This window comes from Pleurodeles waltl, chromosome 10 (assembly GCF_031143425.1).
Source record: "Pleurodeles waltl isolate 20211129_DDA chromosome 10, aPleWal1.hap1.20221129, whole genome shotgun sequence".
Taxonomy (NCBI): Eukaryota; Metazoa; Chordata; class Amphibia; order Caudata; family Salamandridae; genus Pleurodeles; species Pleurodeles waltl.
Genome location: NC_090449.1, coordinates 309,521,539 through 309,540,670, shown reverse-complemented (window position 1 = coordinate 309,540,670; position 19,132 = coordinate 309,521,539). Strand labels below are relative to the sequence as shown.

General features: G+C 46.6%; 1 protein-coding gene across 6 annotated transcripts in view; it reads left to right on the top strand.

The window, feature by feature from the left end:
• Nucleotides 1-19,132, top strand: part of MGRN1 (mahogunin ring finger 1) — a 321,313-nt gene that overhangs the window by 47,018 nt on the left and 255,163 nt on the right. For all 6 annotated transcript variants that reach the window (XR_011199103.1, XM_069210484.1, XM_069210481.1 and 3 more), the window contains exons 4-6: nt 8,910-8,998; nt 9,528-9,674; nt 17,684-17,801. Coding sequence is in view for 5 of the 6 variants with exons in the window: in XM_069210484.1 (XP_069066585.1) it covers nt 8,910-8,998; nt 9,528-9,674; nt 17,684-17,801 (354 nt within the window). In the remaining variant the exon portion in view is untranslated. The remainder of the gene's footprint in view (nt 1-8,909; nt 8,999-9,527; nt 9,675-17,683; nt 17,802-19,132) is intronic.

Genomic DNA, 19,132 nt, shown 5'->3' with positions numbered 1-19,132 from the left:
TCTTTCTTTTCAAATTGTTAGTGTCACAAAATGTCTTAGTTCACCCAAGTTCTTTCTTAGAATACAGGTTAATCCTATATGTGCAATTACATCACCAGGATCCAGAGGCCTACAACTCAAATCATAGTAAAAGCACATATTATCACAGACAGAAGTCTGGTAGTGAACAGATGTGCATAGGGGCACCAATTTTTGTAATGTTTCTAAAATTGAAATTGTAGAAACTGCACCACCTGCCTGAAAAGTTGATGCGTCACCTGTGTAAAAATCAGAGACTGAGAGACCTGTGGCATGCAAAACAGTTCCCATGAAATCATGAACAGAAGACACTTAAATGGGCGAGATTTGATGAAGAACTGGAATAATACGTTATTGGCCTCAAAATAGATAACCTGGATGCATGTCTCTATACTTTAATTCCTATTTGCAATTTGAGCTCAGGATAAGAAAAGCAGCCACCTTGCAGTATTTCTTGGTGCCTTAAGGTTAGCAGCTTTAAAATTGGTCGAAAAGAAAATACTTAGGGAAGGTAGAAAAACAAACATCCACTTATTTCTCTGATCTAGGAACTCTATTCAACAAGTACCCAAGCTTTTTAGTTTGAGACAAATTAATGCAAGACATCTACAAAGCCCTGGGGTCAAACAAGCTTTCCCACTATCTCCCCAGTTGTTGTTCAACATCTGTGATGATCTTTTGTTCCTTATGTTTGCCCAAAATTCCTAGTGGGTGGGCACATCAGGATACCCTTTTTGCTCTATACCGTTGACTTTCAAATACTGCAAACTCCAACAGTTATTTGATCAAGATGAAGCATAGTGGAATAAAAAACAACAGTAAAACAAAGCAAGTATTCACGTTTAAGTGGTCACTAACAGTGTCAGGTGGTTACCTACTCCTCATTTTTTCATTCCGATTGCTATGGTAATTTTTTTGTTGTGCAGAACCCTAATTACCAGTGGAAAGGACTGAAATGTATCTTGTAAGATTGTCATTGACAGAGTACTAGAATCTTTTGGGTGATAAGTGTACTTCTTTTAATGTGGTTGACAACAATCACCGTCAACTTACTAATGTGTCAGATTGAATTCACATTCATGTCGTTTTGCTGAAAGGATGCTTTGCACTCATCTGAACTGGACAAAAACAGTTCTAGCACATTATCAAGTGGATTGAACGGAACAAAGATTGATCAATGACTCTGGCTAAGGGCATGGCCAAAGATGCACACCCTAGACTAAGTGGTTGTCTGGCTACCTGTTCACCTCCTGTGTTCTGTGTCATGTTCAGCTATCGCCAGGTAGAATTATGTTTTCTTAGTTACCCCCTCCTCAAGTTGCAAACCGACTTTAAATTTGAATGGTGAGTTATTTTGAAAATCAACTAGAATTTACTGAATATAGGCTGACCCCTTTGGCTTTTCTAAGGTTTGGTGTGGGAGAAAACTCTATGCACTGGAGTGGTAATGACCTTCAGCCCATGCTTGAGGAGGAAGAAGACTGCTGCTGTAACCCATGGAAGAGAAGTAGATAGATTTGTTAGGTGTGTAGTGAAACATCCTTTCCCAGGACGGGGTCCAGCAACTAACACATTTTTATGCATCCTCTACAAAGCCCGACCTTGGTGCGACTGTAAAGCGACTGTAACCTGTTGTGTAAGGCCACAATGTTTGCCCCAGCACCTTTATCTTCTATAGCCTGCTGTGTGCCTCTGTGCTTGTCATGCTTCATGAGAAGTTTGAAAGTGACTGCTGTGCTTTAGGAGGGCCCATGTCCCTTTAAAACTTCCACAATGTAAGAAGCCGGCTGTTTATATAGTGGACCAGAAAGAGGTACACTGTGCAAAGAGTCCAGGCAAACCCAAAAGTATCAGAGAGGCACAAATGACATCACAGATGCTCTTTTGTGGTAGTGTGGTGAGTAGTTAGGCATATCAGAGGGTAGTGCTACGCATGTAAGGTGTGCGCACACACATACATACATACACACACACACACAGTAAGTAAGACACACACTCAATAAAGAAATCCAACACCAATTTATAAAAATAATTTACTTTCATATGTAAATTTAGATACCAAGGTGACTGGAATCAGGTGGTTACTTATCGAGATAGGAATTTTTATGGATCAATTCTGTTTATTGGTGTTTTAGATTAGAAGAACACAGCTATATGCCTACAACTGTACAGGCCGGCAGTGGTATAAGCGCTCAGTAGAAGTACAACTAGAGTTTTGACGCCGTCAATGGGGAGTCGGTAATGTAACCAAGCAACATGAGCACTGTATTTACAAGAACAGTCAATAGAACAGTAGGGTGTAAAACTGTCCCTCCCCGCCCTGCCTATGATAGTGTACCCCTTGTGTCCTTCACCCATAGGTATATTAGCAATTTTGTCTGACCTCTCTCCCGGCTCAGTGGTTGAGTGAGTAGCTCTAAGTGTAATCAACTAGTTCAGTAGTCACCTCAACAAGCATAGGACATTTAAGTATGTGGGGCATGTGTTTTCATAGAATTCTGTAGACCTGATTGGTATGAAGGGTGCCCACAATGTAGAAACTTCTACTGTTCGGTGTTCCGCTGCTAGGGAACGTTTCTCCATCCCCAGTAGGGCCCATAGTTTATGTAGCTACGAGTTGTAGTGTGGGATTCTGTCTGTGCCCCATTGTGATAATATCGTGTGGTGGGTAGCATTGAGGGTGAGTGCTATTTAACGACTAAGAGATCGTAGAGAAAAGGTGAGGGGGTTAGATAGGCCAAGAATGATGTATGTTGGCAATCTTGGGATCTCTGTGTGGAATGCTTTGTCTGTATTCGTCTAGGATGCTCCTCCAGTACTGTTTCAGTTTGGGACAGTGCCATAGTAAATGTATCATTGTACCAGTATTCCAGCATCCTCTCCAGCATAGCTCAGGCTTAGTAGGGTTCCATGTGTGAATTCTCGCAAGGGTATAGTACCAGTATGTTGCTATTTGATAGGCTGTTTCAGTGCCCGACACACTATGTGCAGTGTGGTGGGCCCTGTATTGTATATCTCCCCATTCCTCTTCTGTTAGATCCCTCCTTAACTCGGCCTCCCACCTTCTTTGTCCCTTGGTTTTGGGTATTTGTGTAGTGGCTATGAGGTGTATGTAAAGTTCAGATATCAGCTGTTTATCATCTCTCTGACCAGTTCTTGAATGCCATGAGTGGTCTCGCTACTAGCGGTCTAACTGTTGGTTGGAGCACCCAGTGTCTAACCTGTGAGAGTGTCATTCTGTCTGCCTCTGTAAACCCATAATCTTATTTCAGGCAGGCAAATGGGATGATACCTTCTAGGTCAAATAGGCTCCCAACTCTCTTGTAATCTCCGGCATACTATTCCTAAAAGCGCTCTGCGCTCCGACCTGGGGCAAAATCAGGGTTAGCGAATATTGGTGTTATGGGGGAGGGGAAGGTTGTAAGACTATTCTTGACCGCAACCGAGTCCCAAACCTGGAATGTCGTGCCCGTGATAGGGAAGGAATATAATCCCAAAGCTCCATGTCTGCATTGCAGCCAAGGCTCCTTCCAGATGTGGGACCCTGTGACTGCTTGATCCATGAAACACCTGTGTTTCTCGGTGAAAGGGCGATTTCATTATAGTATGAACCGTAGTTGGGTAGCCTGGTAGAATTTCAAAGGCATGGGATCGCCAGACCCCCTTTTGTCTTAGAGAGATATAGGGTTTGCCGCAGTATGCATACGGGTTTCCAGTCCCAGATAAATTTTATTATTGCCGCTTGCAGTGTGGCAAAGGTTTTGGTCGGCGGAGGAAGAGGGATCGTTTAAAAGATGAAGAGAATGCATGGTAAAATTGTCATCTTAATCGCTGCCATTCTACCCAGCCATGACACTTTGTTTGCTCCAAGTCTCCAGGTCTGCTCGTACAGCTTTAGAGAGGGTGGCATAATTCTTATTGACTGTTTTTGTAGCTGTATTGGCCAGGTCAGTGCCGAGGTATGAGACGTGGGAGGAGGACCGTACATAGGGGAGGCTCGAGCTAAGCTCTGCCTCATGGGCGTTAGGGACTGAAAGATTCAGGATTTGTGGTTTTTTTTCATTTTCACTTTGAAGCCAGAGTGGTCCCAAACTCCTGTAAGGCTTCAGTGAGATCATTGGGTCTGACAGTGTCAGAATCCCGTCATCTGCATAGAGGCTAATAAGATGGTGATCGCCTCTAAATTTAATGCCAGTTATGAGGGGAGTTATACGTATTCTCTGAGCTAGAGGCTCCAAGTAGAGGGCAAATAAGAGTGGGGATAGTGGGCAGCCCTTTCTCGTCCCTCGCCGAATCGGAAAAGGCTGAGACAGTGTATCATTGACCCGAACATCTGCCTTGGGCTTTTTATAGACACATTTTATCCACTTCAGAAGTGTTGGTCCACAGGCCAAAGTGTTCCAGTACTTTGAATAGGTTTGGCCAGTGCACTCTATTAAACGCTTTCTCTGCATCTATAGACAGTAGTAGTGTCTCTGTCTGTGATCTATGCGTTTTATCTATGAGGTGTAGGAGATGTTTTGTGTTATCACCACATTGCCGGTGCGGTATACCCACCTGATCAGGGTCCACAAGCCCGGGCATGTAGGGATTGAGGCGATGCGCTAAGATGCCGGTGACCAGCTTGGCGTCTGTTTAGAAGTCAGATTGCCCTGTAGGAACCACATTCCTCCGGGTCTTTGCCCGGTTTGGGGATTACAGTGATGGTCGTGTCCAGCGTACTGGTAGCGAGGGAAGTGGTCTATGCGAAGGAGTTAGAGTATCAGGGCTAACTCGCAGCAAAAAGTTTTATAGAAGAGTGTGATTTAGCCATCTGGGCCTTGCGATTTCCCAGGTTGTAAACGGGAAATAGCCAATATCACTTCCACAACCTGAATTGGCTGGTCAAGAAGAATTGCATCATCCGGAGGCAGCGAGGCAAGGGCACAATGATCTAAATACTTGAAGGGATCTGTGTTGATGGAGGCGTCAGCCATGTATAATGTTAGATAGTACTCGTGGAAGACCGTCGCTATTTGGGGATCTGTGTGCGCTTCCCCCAGGGAGGATGAGGGAAACATTTTAATCGTATTTGCCTCGACGCGTGCTCTGTTTGTGAGCTAGGAGCTTTCTGCTGCAGTTGCCCCCCACATAGTATTTATCTTTGACTCGTATAATGGTGTAGTCAGCAGGATCCCAGTCTGAACGCCTCTGTTGAGGCGTGCTTTTTCTAGCTCCCTCCAGACTCTTGGGGCTCCCGTGCATTTGTGAATGCGTTCCCATTCAACCACCTTCTGCTCAAGCAGCGCTCGCTGTTCTCTCCGGGCTTTATTCTCCATTGCCGGTAGAGAGATCACCTCCCCTCGTACCACTGCCTTAAGGGCGTCCCATACAGTCGCTAATGAAGTGTGCTCATCATCATTTTGCCTAAGGCAGTCTTTAATCGTGCATCTTAGAGTCTCCACTGTGCTCTGTGTCAGGAGACTAGTGTCCCTACGGGCTCGGAAGAGGTTTATGGTGATTTGGGCTGTTAATGTGATGGGTGCGTGGTCTGAGAGAGCTCAGGGTTCAATGGCACCCTCTCGAATGTGATCTCGGATGGCCGCAGAGGCTAAGAAATTATCAATGTGTGTATGTTTTTGCCGCTACTGAATAGAAGGTGTAATCCCGTTATTTAGATTTGTATCCCTCCATACATCTATCAAGCCATCATCCTTGAGCCATCGAAGCCCTGCCAGGGAGAGAGTGCCTGTCTAACCTCGCCTGTGTTCTGAACTGTCTAAGTCATTGTCCATAACTATGTTAAGATCACCTCCTCCGAGGATTGCTGTGTCTGGGGTAGTCGGAGTTGGGTTAAGAGCTTGTGTTATGAATGCTTCTTGGTGCGTGTTGGGGGCATAGATAGTGGCTAGTGTCAAGTGGAATTAATTTAGCCGCAGTCTGTAGGCTAAGTATCTACCTTTTATCTCATGTACCTTGGTGAGGAATTCCCCTGATATAGAGTTTTCAAAAGTCGACAATGCATTTTTCTGTAGCTGCAATTTTACTATATAAGAGAGAAAACATACACAGCAAAAAGATACTTCACTTCAACTTGCCGGACCAATATTCTGGAGTTTGGGTGAGTACGGGACAGGGTCCTAGGCCACACCACCGGGTCACCTCAGGTGGCAATGGGGCGACCGGGTTCAGCGTTTGGTCCCCCATGTAAGTCTATGGGGATTGGTCCGGTCACAAAGATGCTGCAGGGCTGGACAGAGAGTCTAGTCCAAGTGAAGCCCTGAGGAGGTTCAGTTCTTGTGATGCTAAGGGATGTAGAGACACAAGTAGTCCTGTTCTCCTTGGTCCGGGGTTTCCGTGTGCGGAGGTGTTTTGGACAGTTCGTTTTTCTGTCAAAGGCAGCGATCACGGTGGCCTTGAGGGTCCACGGAAACAGGCCACAGGTGTGGACTGGGGGTCCAGTTTAGCTGAACCAACAAATGCGCTCAGGTCTCACGAGCCTGAGGGACCTCCTCTCCTGTGGTCCTCCTCTGCTCGATCCAAGGCATCTGGGTGCAGAGGTGCAGTGGACCGTCGGGTCTTCGTCACCGGAGGCGATTGTGGGGAAGGAGGGTCTGCAGAAAGAGGCTGTTGACAGCGTCGGGGAGTCCACCGTTGGCAAACTCAAGTTGTGCTTTGTCTCAGCAGGGCCTGAGAACCACATTAACACCATTGGCCCACTTCAGCTCAGGTGCAGTGGTGATGTCTGGTGTCAGGTTTTGGCAATTGCAGCCCTCACAGTTTTTTCTTGGGTTGCCTGCAGGTGCTCCAAGGGAGTTCTTCTTGGCAATTTGCAAAGCACTGGCAGCTCTCCGAGTTTTTTGGTGGCTGCAGTGGCAGGACTGGTCAGTTGCTTCTTGAGGGTTTCGGTGCAGCAGGCAGGGTTGACGCCAAGTCTGTTGCGCTCCTCACTTCTTGTCCACAGCCTGGTCACCCTAGAGGTGTGTCCAGCCTGGAAATGCAACACTGCTCCTGCATAGCTAATTTTCCTCCTGTCCACGTGCCAAATGGGCCCTGGCGCAGGGAGTTCGGCATCTCCCTCTGACAAAGGTCAGATCTGCATACCAAAGGCAGTGGGCTTCTTTGAAGCCTCCTATAATAGAATGCAGATTTGCCGACCCTCCTGTTGGGAGGGGTGTGTAATAACCCTGCCAGATCAGGCTTTGTTTCTGACCTCCAGAGAGCAAAGGATCTCACCCCTGGGTGTCTCAGTCTTGTCTGTCGGTGGAAAGCTGGCTAGAATTAGTCAGTCAGTCCACCAGCAGTTGGTATGTTTTCAGATGACACCTCTAAGTGCCTTCTGGGTGCATGTATTAATAAATCCATCAAAGGAATCAGTGAGGGTTTATTAATACAAGATGCTGGTTACCGAACATCCCTTTTTTCAGTGAAACCATCATGTAGCTGGGTAAATTGTATTGACCAGTGTTCAGCAGATGCATTTAAAATGGCTTCCCTGCACATCTGCTATGCCCAAGAATCGACAAAGACATACATAGACACACATGTTATATAATTCACCCTGCCTTAAGGGTGTAAGGCCTGTTGTAGGGGTGATTTACAAATATTATGCAGTGTTTAGGGAACATGGCACACAGGCTGTGTGTCGTGTTGTCACTTTTGGGAGCACCTTGGCACGCAGCCTGCTGTAAAAGGCTGCGTGATTTAGTGCTGGTTCCCTTAGAGTGGCACAAGCTACGCTGCAGTTCTTAAGGACCCTCTTTAGTACCTAGGCCTTAGGTACCCGAGGTACCATTTACTAGGGACTTACAGAAGTGCTAAAAGGCCTGGCCTTTTGGGGATCAAGTGACCAAGGGTCTTGTTTTGGGGAAAGGAACACAGGCACTGGGGGTCTGGTTAGCAGGAACCCTGTGCACTTCAGTTAAAGTTGCATCAAGACCAGGCAAACAGTGTGGGGGTGGGTGAAGAGTTACTGCAATCAAAGCCTAACTTTATACACACTACTACTGAGCGACTTCTTTTGAGAGGCGTGTGAGTCCAATCACTATAGTTATGAGTACTGCATTCAGTTGCGAAGCAAGAGTTAAGGCCGTGCATCTCTGACTTGTCAGTGTACATGAGTCCTGTTTTTGAGTGGTGCTTCCCCCAGTGTCAGGGCTTCCTCATCTGTACATTATTATGCAGCTTCCTTATTCCCGAATAACATGGATGTGATCTAGCATAAGAGCGGTGTCCATGCTCTGCGCTTTCTTGTTCTCAAAGTTGTGACTTTAGACTCCTCACAAACACCTGGGAAAAGAAAAGCACACACCTTTCTCAGTAGTGTAACCCCTGTTTAGCTCCATTCATGTGGAAAAACTGAGAACGTCTCTAACCACAGATTTGAGTTGCATGTACTGTTGTTGCGATCAATCCCATGTTAAGCCACCGCTGCACTTTGGTTTTAGTTTAGGCTGCCCTTTGCTACTGTAGCCTCTGAGATGTCTAAGACTTGAGATAGAAATGTAGCTACAGTTACTGCAGTAGTAACCAAATTAAAAAAATACACTGGCTGGACAATATCATTTATTGTGAGAAGTGATAGCTGAATGAAGTATTCTATGTGGCACCATTCTCTAAGAGTAATCTTTTAACGCTGAACCATGCAACCCCCTGAAAGTAAAAGCATTAAGAAGTCCTTGACCATTCCGTGAGCTCTCTGTTTGCAAGGACAGTGGTAGTACTTGTTGTAAAGTTTACCTTGAATGTGCACTGGGAAACGGGAAATAAATTACTGTGTCCTGATACAAATTGACTTTTTTGGTTGTTATGACTGGATTCTGCAAGTTAACTTTCCCACTAATTAGGCATACTTATAAATGTCATAAACCCACAATCAATATGTATTGTCTTTTTTTCCAACCTCTTCTAAGTTTCCATATGTAACACCTGCCCCCCATGAACCAGTGAAGACGTTAAGAAGTTTGGTGAATATTCGAAAGGATTCTCTTCGTCTTGTGAGGTATGGGAAAGGGGAACATTTGCCAGTTAGTTGTTAATGGATTATAGATTTGTTTATGTAGAAGTCATGCTGTTTTACCTCTATCTTAAGGCAATGTGTCATGGGTGCTTTCTAAATGAAAATTATTTCTTGTCCCGGATGTATGATTTAATTAGAGTTTACAAGTATCTGGTTGGTGTCTTGTAAGAAATATTATCATCATCACCAGAGAAAGTGTATTCACAGGTGCAGAAGTTATTAAAAAGAAGGTTCCATATCATCCAGTATTATAGGGCAATGCCCATGTGTACATAAGTTCTTGCGTTCCCAGATGCTAAGTACAAACCCAGTGTAAAGTGTAGTTTCAAACTTACTGTGGTGAGTGTAAAAGAGGCCTATTTATCTGTATAGAAAGATTTCTTCCTTTTGAAGTAAAAGGCCATCATTGTTCTACAGGTTCCTGGCATACTGGATGATTTTGTAGATTCGGGTTGGATATTTTGTCTGCAACAGTATTGGGGAACTGACTAGTTATCTTGCTTGACCACAGGTACAAAGATGGTGTTGACAGTCCGGCTGAGGAGAATGCAAAACCCAAAGTGCTGTATAGCTTGGAGTTCACATTTGATGCTGATGCCCGCGTCGCCATCACAATTTCATGCCAGGCTACGGAGGAGTTGGTTGGTGGGATGGCAGTGTAAGTAATTGGAAATTAGTCTGCATACCATGTGGGATCTACTTTTTACACAGCTTCCTTTGCTAGCCTCGAGCCTTTTATGGAATTTTCTTCGGCGCATACCCCTGACTGACACTTGACTTTCCATCTCGCCATTAAATGCGAGATACCATAGGGATTATTTGTCATGTTTGTCTGAAAGGTGGCATGTAAACTGTTCTGTGTAGTTTGGTAATGAGCAATGGTAGTTTTCATTGGGTAGCATTGCTTTTCCATTCCTGTTACACAAAGATTGTTGATTTTTTCCTAATTTATAAAAAGCATTGTGGTGGTCTTGGTAGAATGTGAGGCTTGACTTTCATTTCTGAGCTGTCACCTCTGGTTTTGACTTCTTGCTGGCTCTGTCCCACAGTCTTCCTTCAGTGGGTGTTTGGAAGTAGTAAATGGGTAATCTTGTGTTCCTATTACACCTCAACCTCTGTCATCCTGCAATATTTCCAGTTTCCCAAGAATTCAATTTCACCCTCATCTTGCTTTTTTTCTGCAGTTTTTATTTTTTTTATTTTTCTTCTGCATGATTCATCATGCCCTTCAGTCATTTGCTGCTCAACTTTTTTGGAAGCATATTTGTAAGCAAACCTTTTCACATGCAACTCGTGGTCCTAACCGACTTGCTTTTTCTCTGCCGCAATTGCCCTGTCCATCTAGTACACCCCAGTGCACACCAGCTGGTACACCCCAGAGCTCGGAACCTTCAAACGAAACCTCTACCAACTTGAGAAACAATGGCGTACCACAAGGATCCCCTCTGACAGAGCCGCTCATAATGCAGCTGTAGGAACCCTGTCTGGTGTGTGGTGGGTACCTATGGTACTTATACCTTATTCCAGATATCCCTCTTAGTGAAGTGTAGGCAGCGCCTAGAGGCCAGGCTCTCTAGAGGTAGCTGTGGATGAGCAGCCAAAGCTCCTGCAATATCACTGTAGTCACACAGCACTTATACACATGAAAGGAATCACTCAGTTGTACAAAATTAAAGGTACCTTATTTTTGGCACAAATCACCACAAAATACTAGACAGGTGACCCACCTTTAGGAGGTAAGTAATACAGTAGCAATCAAAAATAGGTATAGAAAAGGTTAGAAAACTGTGCAAACAGTAATAACCATTAGTGACCCTAGGGGGAGCACAAACCATATTCTAAAAAAATGGAATGCAAACAAGTTTCCCCCACCTAGATAAGTACAATGTGTAGAGGGGAGCTGGGAGTACTAGAAATCCACAAAGGTAAGTAACACAGTATTCCACCCACCCCCCCACGACCAGGAATGCAGGATTAAAACACTGGATTTTCCCCAAACCACCTAAAAGGAGGAAAAGAAGACTCCCAGAGAAGACTGCAAGAAAAACAGCAGTGGATTCCTGAAGTAAGAAGACCTGTGGAGAGAGGAGACCAAGTCCAAGAGTCACAGTGGAGTCCTGGAGGAGTAGGAGGTATTACCCACCAAGCTGGATGCAGGATTTGGTTGGTGGTAATGAAGAACAGGTCAGCACTGCAGCCCTGGAGCCTGCAAAGAATTCCTGGTGGATGAAGAAGATGTCCCACGCCAGATGGAAGTTTGCAGATGGGTGTTGGTGCATGATTTCCACCAACAAGCCTTGGCAAAGGCAAGCTCGTGGTTAGTGAAAAAGAGGTGTTGTCGGGGACCGACAAGGCCCAGGAGGACTCAATCCAGGAGGGGGAGTCACAGGGGACCCTCGGCATCGCAGAAAGTCCACAGCAGCAGAGGCAGCACCCACAGGAGTCCCACAGGACGGGGACACAGGAGTCGCAGAAGCCCATGCAGCACTCTAAAAGAGGATCCCACGCCGCAGGAGAACCATGCAGGAGGCTGTGCTTTGCAGGATCAAGTGCTGAGGGCTAGAGCTACACGTCGCCTGAAGGTCCCTTGGAGGATATGCAAACAAGCCTTGGCAGCTGCAAGAGGCGCGGTGCGCAGAGGTACTGTCCGGCATGGGAAAGCAAAGGTTTAACTTCACCAACGTTGGACAGCTGGCAGAGAAGACCAAGAGGACTACTCCGACCACCACCTGTGATGTAGGAACGATGCTGAAGAGGGGATCCACACAGCCGGTTGTCATTTTTTAGAGGTGCCTGCGGTTGCAGGAAAGTGACTCATACACTCCAAGGGAGATTCCTTCTTCTTTTGTTGTCTGAAGAGTTGCAGTCTTCTGAGGATGCACGTTGAGGGAAATGTTGTAAAACTGGCAGGAGCCGTGGAAACAATGTTGCTGAAGAGTCTTTTCTTCTTGGAAGTAGCTTGTCGGGTCCTGGAGGCCAGAAGTTGAAACGGAGGTTGCAGAAGAGTCCTGCTGGAACCTTGCAAGCCGAATCTGGGGACCCACCCAAGAAAGAGACAAAAGAGACCCTTAATAGCCCTGAAAGAGGGATTGGTCACCTAGTCAGGTGAGCATCTATTAGGAGGGGGCTCTGACGTCACCTGCCTGGCCTGGTCACTCAGATGCTCCTAGAGTTCCCTGCCGACCTTAGAAACAAGATGGCAGAACCCAGGGACTCTCTGGAGGAGCTCTGGGCACCACCACTGGGGTGCTGATGGGCAGGGGAAGTGGTCACTCCCCTTTCCATTGTCCAGTTTTGCGCCAGAGCAGGGACTGGGGTCCCTGATCCGGTGTGGATTGGTTTATGCATGGAGGGCACCAAATGTGCCCTTCAAAGCAAGCCAGTAGCTTTGGGGAGGCCACCTTTCCCAAGCCATTCACACCTATTTCCAAATGGAGAGGGTGTTACTTCCCTCTCCAAAAGGAAATCCTTTGCTTTGCCTTCCTGGGCTTGATCAGATCAATCAGCAGGAGGGCAGAAATCTGTCTGAGTGGGGACAGCAGCTGGGCTGCCCGGAAAACCCTGTAAGACTGGTGGTAGCAATGCTGGGGATCCTCTAAGGAGCAGATGCAGAAGATGTCTCTCGCCAGAAGGAAGATTGCAGACTGATGTTGGTGCGGGAGTTTCACCAACAATCCTTGGCAAAGGCAAACTCGTAGTTATTGGAAAAGAGGTGCTGCCGGGGACCAGCAAGGCCCAGGAGGGGGAGTCACAGGGGACCCTCTGCATCCACAGAGAGTCCACAGGAGCAGAGGCAGCACCCACAGGACGGGGTCATAGGAGTTGCAGAAGAAGCCCACGCAGCACTACAGAAGAGGATCCCACACCACAGGAGAACCACGCAGGAGGCTGTGCTTTGCAAGATGGAGTGCTGAGGGCTGGAGCTACACGTTGCCCGAAGATCCCTTTGAAGAGATGCAAACAAGCCTTGGCAGCTGCAATAGATGCAGTGCACCGAGGTACTGTCCTGCGTGGGAAGGCAAAGTCTTACCTCCACCAATATTTGACAGCTGGCAGAGAGGACTAGAAGGACTACTCCGAACCACCACCCGTGATGCAGGATCCACACAGCTCAGCAGGAGATGGGATCCATGCAGCCGGTCGTCGCCTGTTTTAGGTGCCTGCAGTTGCAGGGAAGTGACTCCTTCACTCCAAGGGAGAATCCTTCTTCTTTTTGTGCAGGCAGAAGAGTTGCAGTCTTTTGAGGATGCACGGCGAGGGGAATGTTGCAAAGCTGTCAGGCGCCCTGGAAACAATATTGCTGGGGAGTCTTTTCTTCTTGGAAGCAGCTGGTCGGGTCCTGGAGGTTCCAGTTGGGGTCCCGTAGGCCAGAAGTCGAAGCAGAGGTTGCAGAGGAGTCCTGCTGGAATCTTGCAAGCTGTATCTGAGGACCCACCCAACAGAGAGACCCTAAATAACCCTGAAAAGGGGATTGGTCACCTAGCCAGGTAAGCACCTATCAGGAGGGGGCTCTGACATCACTTGCCTGGCCACTCAGATGCTCTCAGAGTTCCCTGCCAACCTTAGGAACAAGAAGGCAGAACCTAGCGACCCTCTAGAGGAGCTCTGGGCACCACCCCGGGGTGGTGATGGGCAGGGGAGCGGTCACTCCTCTTTCCATTGTCCATTTTCGTGCCAGAGCAGGGACTAGGGGTCCCTGAACTGGTGTGGACTGGTTTATGCACAGAGGGCAACAAATTTGCCATTCAAAGCAAACCAGTGGCTTGGTGAGGCTACCCCTCTTAAGCCAGTCACACCTATTTCCAAAGGGAGAGGGTGTTACCTCCCTCTCCCAAAGGAAATCCTTTATTCTGCCTTCCTGGGCTTGATCAGATCAATCAGCAGGAGGGCCGAAACCTGTCTGAGGGGTGGCACCAGCTGGGCTGCACGGAAAACCCTGCAAGGATGGTGGAAGCAATGCTGGGGGTCTTCTAAGAAGCCCCCAGAGTGCATGGAATCATACTTCCAATACTTGCAAACGTTCTGGAGTATGATTCAGACATGTTTGATACCAAACATGCCCCGGTTCAGAGTTACCATTATGTAGCTGGACATAGGTAGCGACCTACGTCTAGTACACGCGTATAATGGTGTCCCCCGCACTCACAAAGCCCAAGAAAATGGATCTGGAATCTGTGGGGGCACCTCTGCTAGGGCAGGGGTGCCTTCACACACAGGTACCTGCACCCTGTCCTCTGGGCTGAGAGGACCTACCATAGGGGTGACTTAATGTCGACCTGGTGTAGTGACCTGTAGAGAATACAAGTACATGCACCCGTTTTACGCAGGCTGCAATGGCAGGCCTGTAGAACACTTTGCATGGGCTCCCTATGGGTGGCAGAATACCTGCTGCAGCCCACAGGGATCCCCAGTGCCCTTGGTACCTATGTACCCTATAGTAGGAACTTTCATGGGGGGACCAATATGCCAATTGTGGGAAGAAAAGGTTAGTAGCAACCAAATATAGAGGAGGGAGCATAATCACTGGAGACCTGGATAGCAGGATCCCAGTGAGCACAGTCAGAAATTGGCAACAGGCAGAAAATGGGGGTAACCATGCCAAGAAAGATGGCGCTTTCCTACAGCAGCCCTCAGTAGCTACCACCTTCACATCAAATAAGCAAAGAAAGCAGCCATTACAGCCCGCATGGACACGGTGACCAACCACATGAAGGAGCTCTTCAGAATAGTCCAGGAATTCTCCAACCTGACAGCCATAGAGAACACCATCCACCCCTCCCAAGAACTCTTCGATTCCCTCTTGGCACACTTCCACACAAGGATCGCATCCATCTACAACAATTTTGAACCCAACTCATGTCTCAACTTTAGCCACCTCAACCAACCAATGCAAAGCAGCCGAATTATCACCACCTGGTCTCTGCTCAGCACTCAGACCACAATGGCCATTGTGTCTTCTATCCACTATGGCGTGCCCACTGACCCCCTGCCCCCACTGACTCTTCAACCTCTGAACCATCCCAATCAGCACCGAACTCACCAGCAACACCTGAATCTCCATGCCAGCCTTCCCGGACAGATGAAAACAAGCACAGGTCATATCCCTGCTAAAGAAACCCTCTGCCGAAACCTAGCAATCTTAAAAAAATTGTCCCATTCCCCTGCTCCTCAACCAGGCCAAAGTACTCGAGAAACCCATCAACCAACAACTCACTAAACACCTGGATCAAAACCACCTATTTGACACCTTTCAATCAGGTTTCCCGCGCCAACCACTGCACTGAGACCATGTTGATCACTGCCACAGGGGACATCAGATCTCTCCTGTATCGCAGAGAAACTGTGGTCCTGATCCTCCTCGACGGGAAACATCCTTTTTTATGACTTTTTTATTACGAAAGTCGTGGTTAACGAAAGCGTAACAACGCTTTTGTTAACCACAACTTCGTATTTTTGTGCCTTAACTACGTATGTTCTGAACAACGAACATGCGTGGTTAAGGTACAAAGAAGGGAGTTGGCGAAGGTAAGTGGTGGGTTTAGGTTTTGGGGTGGGGTTGGGGGGGTGGGGCGTTTTTGGTTTTGGGGAGGGGGTGGGGGGTCAGGGGGTTTTAGGTTTTGGGGTGGGGTTAGGGGGGTGGGGCGTTTTTGGTATTGTGGAGGGGGTGGGGGTTAGGGGGTTTTAGGTTTTGGGGTGTGGTGGGGGTGGGGCGTTTTTGGTTTTGGGGAGGGGGTGGGGGGGTCAGGGGTTTTTAGGTTTTGAGGTGGGGTTGGTGCGTTTTTGGTTTTGGGGAGTGGGTGGGGGTCAGGGGGTTTTAGGTTTTGGGGTGGGGTTGAGGGGTGGGGCGTTTTTGGGTTTGGGGAGTGGGTGGTCAGGGGGTTTTAGGTTTTAGGGTGGGGTTGGGGGGTGGGGCGTTTTTGGTTTTGGGGAGTGGGTGGGGGGGTCAGCGGGTTTTAGGTTTTGGGGTGGGGTTGGGGGGGTGTGATGAGGGATGTAGGGTGAATGGTGCCTATTGCTAATGATTTTATCAGGAATGCCTTTACAACGAAATATCGTCGTTAAGGCATTCGTGGTAAAATCATTAGTAGTAAGGACGAGGTCGGTGTTCTGACCTCGTTGTTAAGGTTAGTAGTTGTTTTTAATTCGGTGTTCTGTCATATAATCCTCCTCGACCTCTCTGCTGCGTTTGACACCATCTCCCACCACATCGACAGACTCTGCATTATCGGCATACAGCAAAACGCCCTCAAGTGGATCACCTCTCTGAACAGGTCACACACATAGCATCTGTCTTCCTCCCTTCTCCTCAAACCTAAGGACATCATATGTCCTCAGCCCCACCCTGTTCAACACCTACATGAAACCCATTGCAGATATCCTCAGATCTCACGGAGTCAACATAATCTCCTATGCTGATGACACTCAATTAATCCTGTTGCTCACACAGGACACCTACAATCCTAAACCAAACATCTACAACACCATCTCCAACATAGTCACTGGATGAGAGACAACTGCCTCAAACTTCAGCTCTGACATGACAGAATTATTGATCTTCGGGAAGAGCACCTTCACTTGGGACACAGGTGTTGGCCAGCAGAAATCTGACCAACACACACCCACGGACCATGCACGCAATCTAGGCATCACCCTTCACAACAAACTGACCATGAAACAACAATTCAATGCAGTCACCCCCTCCTGCTTCCACACTCTTCATATGCTCTTCAGATGGATCCCAGTCAACACAAATACAACCGTCACCCAGGCCCTTGTCACCATACTCCTTGACTACGGCAGTGCTCTGTACGCCGGCATCCCTTCTCAAAAGACTACAGACCACACAGAATGTGGAGCCAGACTAATCCAGAACCCCCCAAAACTGACCCACATCACCACCCACCTCAAAAACCTCCACTGGCTCCCCATCCAGAAGAGATGCCAGTTAAAGATCCTCAAAAGCTCTACACAATCAAGGACTATTCATTGATAGACTGAACTTTCATCTACTCTCAAGACACCTGTGCTCCTCCTCTTGCCATCGTAGCTGCAGCGGAGGCCATTCCTCTACATCGCTGCCAAGACCTGAAATGACCTGTGCCTATTCCGACCTATTCTCCCTTTTTTCTGTGTTTCGGACATCATGGACATATTTTATGCAGCTATATAATTCTCTCTTGCTTGGGCACTAATCTTGTCTTAGGTTCTCCTTGGTATATCTCGCTCATTCTTATTGATTCTTTTTCTTGTGTCCGCAACTCCTGTTCTAGAATAATGTTCTAGACTGTTTGTTACTCTGTTGCAGCTTTCTCTCACTCCTTCTAGTTTTTGTCTCTCATTCTCTTTCAGTCACTTTTTTTTCTTTGTTTGGGCTTAACAATTTCTGTAAAATTGGACACACCTCTAGATTGACTTTACCCTTTTGTCATTTTTTCTTCCTCCTTAGTTTCTCGTGTGTCCACTTCCTTCTCATTCTCTCTTTTGTATTCTTGGCCCAGTGTCTCATATTCTCCCTTCCACTTTTTTCCTTCTGTTTTCTGACCCAGGTTTGCTCAACTCTTATTTTTTATCTTCAACTTCTTTCTTTCCATTCTGCAGTGAAAATGGTGAACTTCGATCCCCTGCCTGAATACAGATTTTAAATGCTCTTTCTCCTTCTCTCTTCAGGTACAGCACAAAAAACCCTGCAATGCAGTCAGAGACTGTTCATTATAAGAGAGGTGTCAACCAGCAGTTCTCTTTGCCTGCCTTCAAAATCGACTTCACTGAGTGGAAGGACGATGAGGTAAAACACTTAATATGTCACATCTCAACTCTTCCATCCACATTGTGGAACCAAACAGTTCACCCATGTGCACATTTTAATTTACCTACACGTGCACACACCCACTTGGATGCAAACTTACACACATGCAGTGTCACTCCTACACGATTACCCTTGAGCACAGACCCACACAGTGAGTTGGTTGTACTAATTGTTGTGGTCATACAGTTAATACAACTGAAACTTGTATGTTTCTTATCACTTTTAATCTGTAACATATATATGTTTTTTTAAATATGATTAGGGAGATGGATCTTGAAGATATTACTGAACTTTGTGTGCTTTAAAATTGTTTATTGTGAAAAGGGGTGGAAGTTTTGTTTCTGTCAAAACTTTGCAGGTTCAACATTTAATTCCACGCATTGTTTTGCAGGACCTAAACGGTGAGGAGTGTGGTTGATTGTTTTATAAAAGCCCATCAGAACAAAAAACAATATCTCACTTTGTACATAAAGATTCTTTATTGGCGTACATTGATAGACTATTTCTATTAAAAATGTTTAACTAGGATTAAATGGATTAATTCATGAACCAATATTTGTAGGCAATTGCCCTAAACCAAGGGTAAAGTGGAATGAAGATTTAACGGACTAGATTTTTCTTTTAGTCCACTTTAAACAAGGCAACACATAATATTGTCTTAAAGCAATTGGAAGTGCCCTCCATAGCTTGGATACAGTAAGAGAAAAGGCACAGAATATGGAGGGCACAAAATGGTTGCTTTCTTCCTGTTAAGCAAGAGATGTGAGTTTTGGGTATCACACTTAGCAGGCACAGAAACCTGTGCCCCACCTGAAAAGCCTATGTACTTGGTGGGCAGTTGACATCTACAGATCATTCTTTTGTCTCAGTACAGGTTCCCCTGCCTAGGTGAAACTCTCTTATTCCCCATTTGCTGACTTTCGTTTGTATTCAAGGGCAACAAGGAAAAATGCAGGCCTTTACCAGCCAGAACTGGGTTTATTGTTGACTCTGGGTGAGTTTCATAAATAGGCTGCTTCACCTGGGTCGGTGGTGCTTTCAAACCTTTAAATATTGCAGACATTCTAGTTGGCGTTGAGATCCCAAATTCACTCCCAGGTAGGTGTTCATATTTACATCTCAAGCACTTCATGGTTCATGTTTATTGTCCTGAGACTGAAGAGTCCTGCACTGCAGTGTAAATAGAAGGCATTGAAACAGAAGTAAAATCTCTTCTGGATTGCTGCTCTCCATCAAAAGTGGATTTTCATCTAGGGAAACCCTACTAACTACCTTGGTTCTGGGTACCTGAACAGGCAATAGGACTTAAC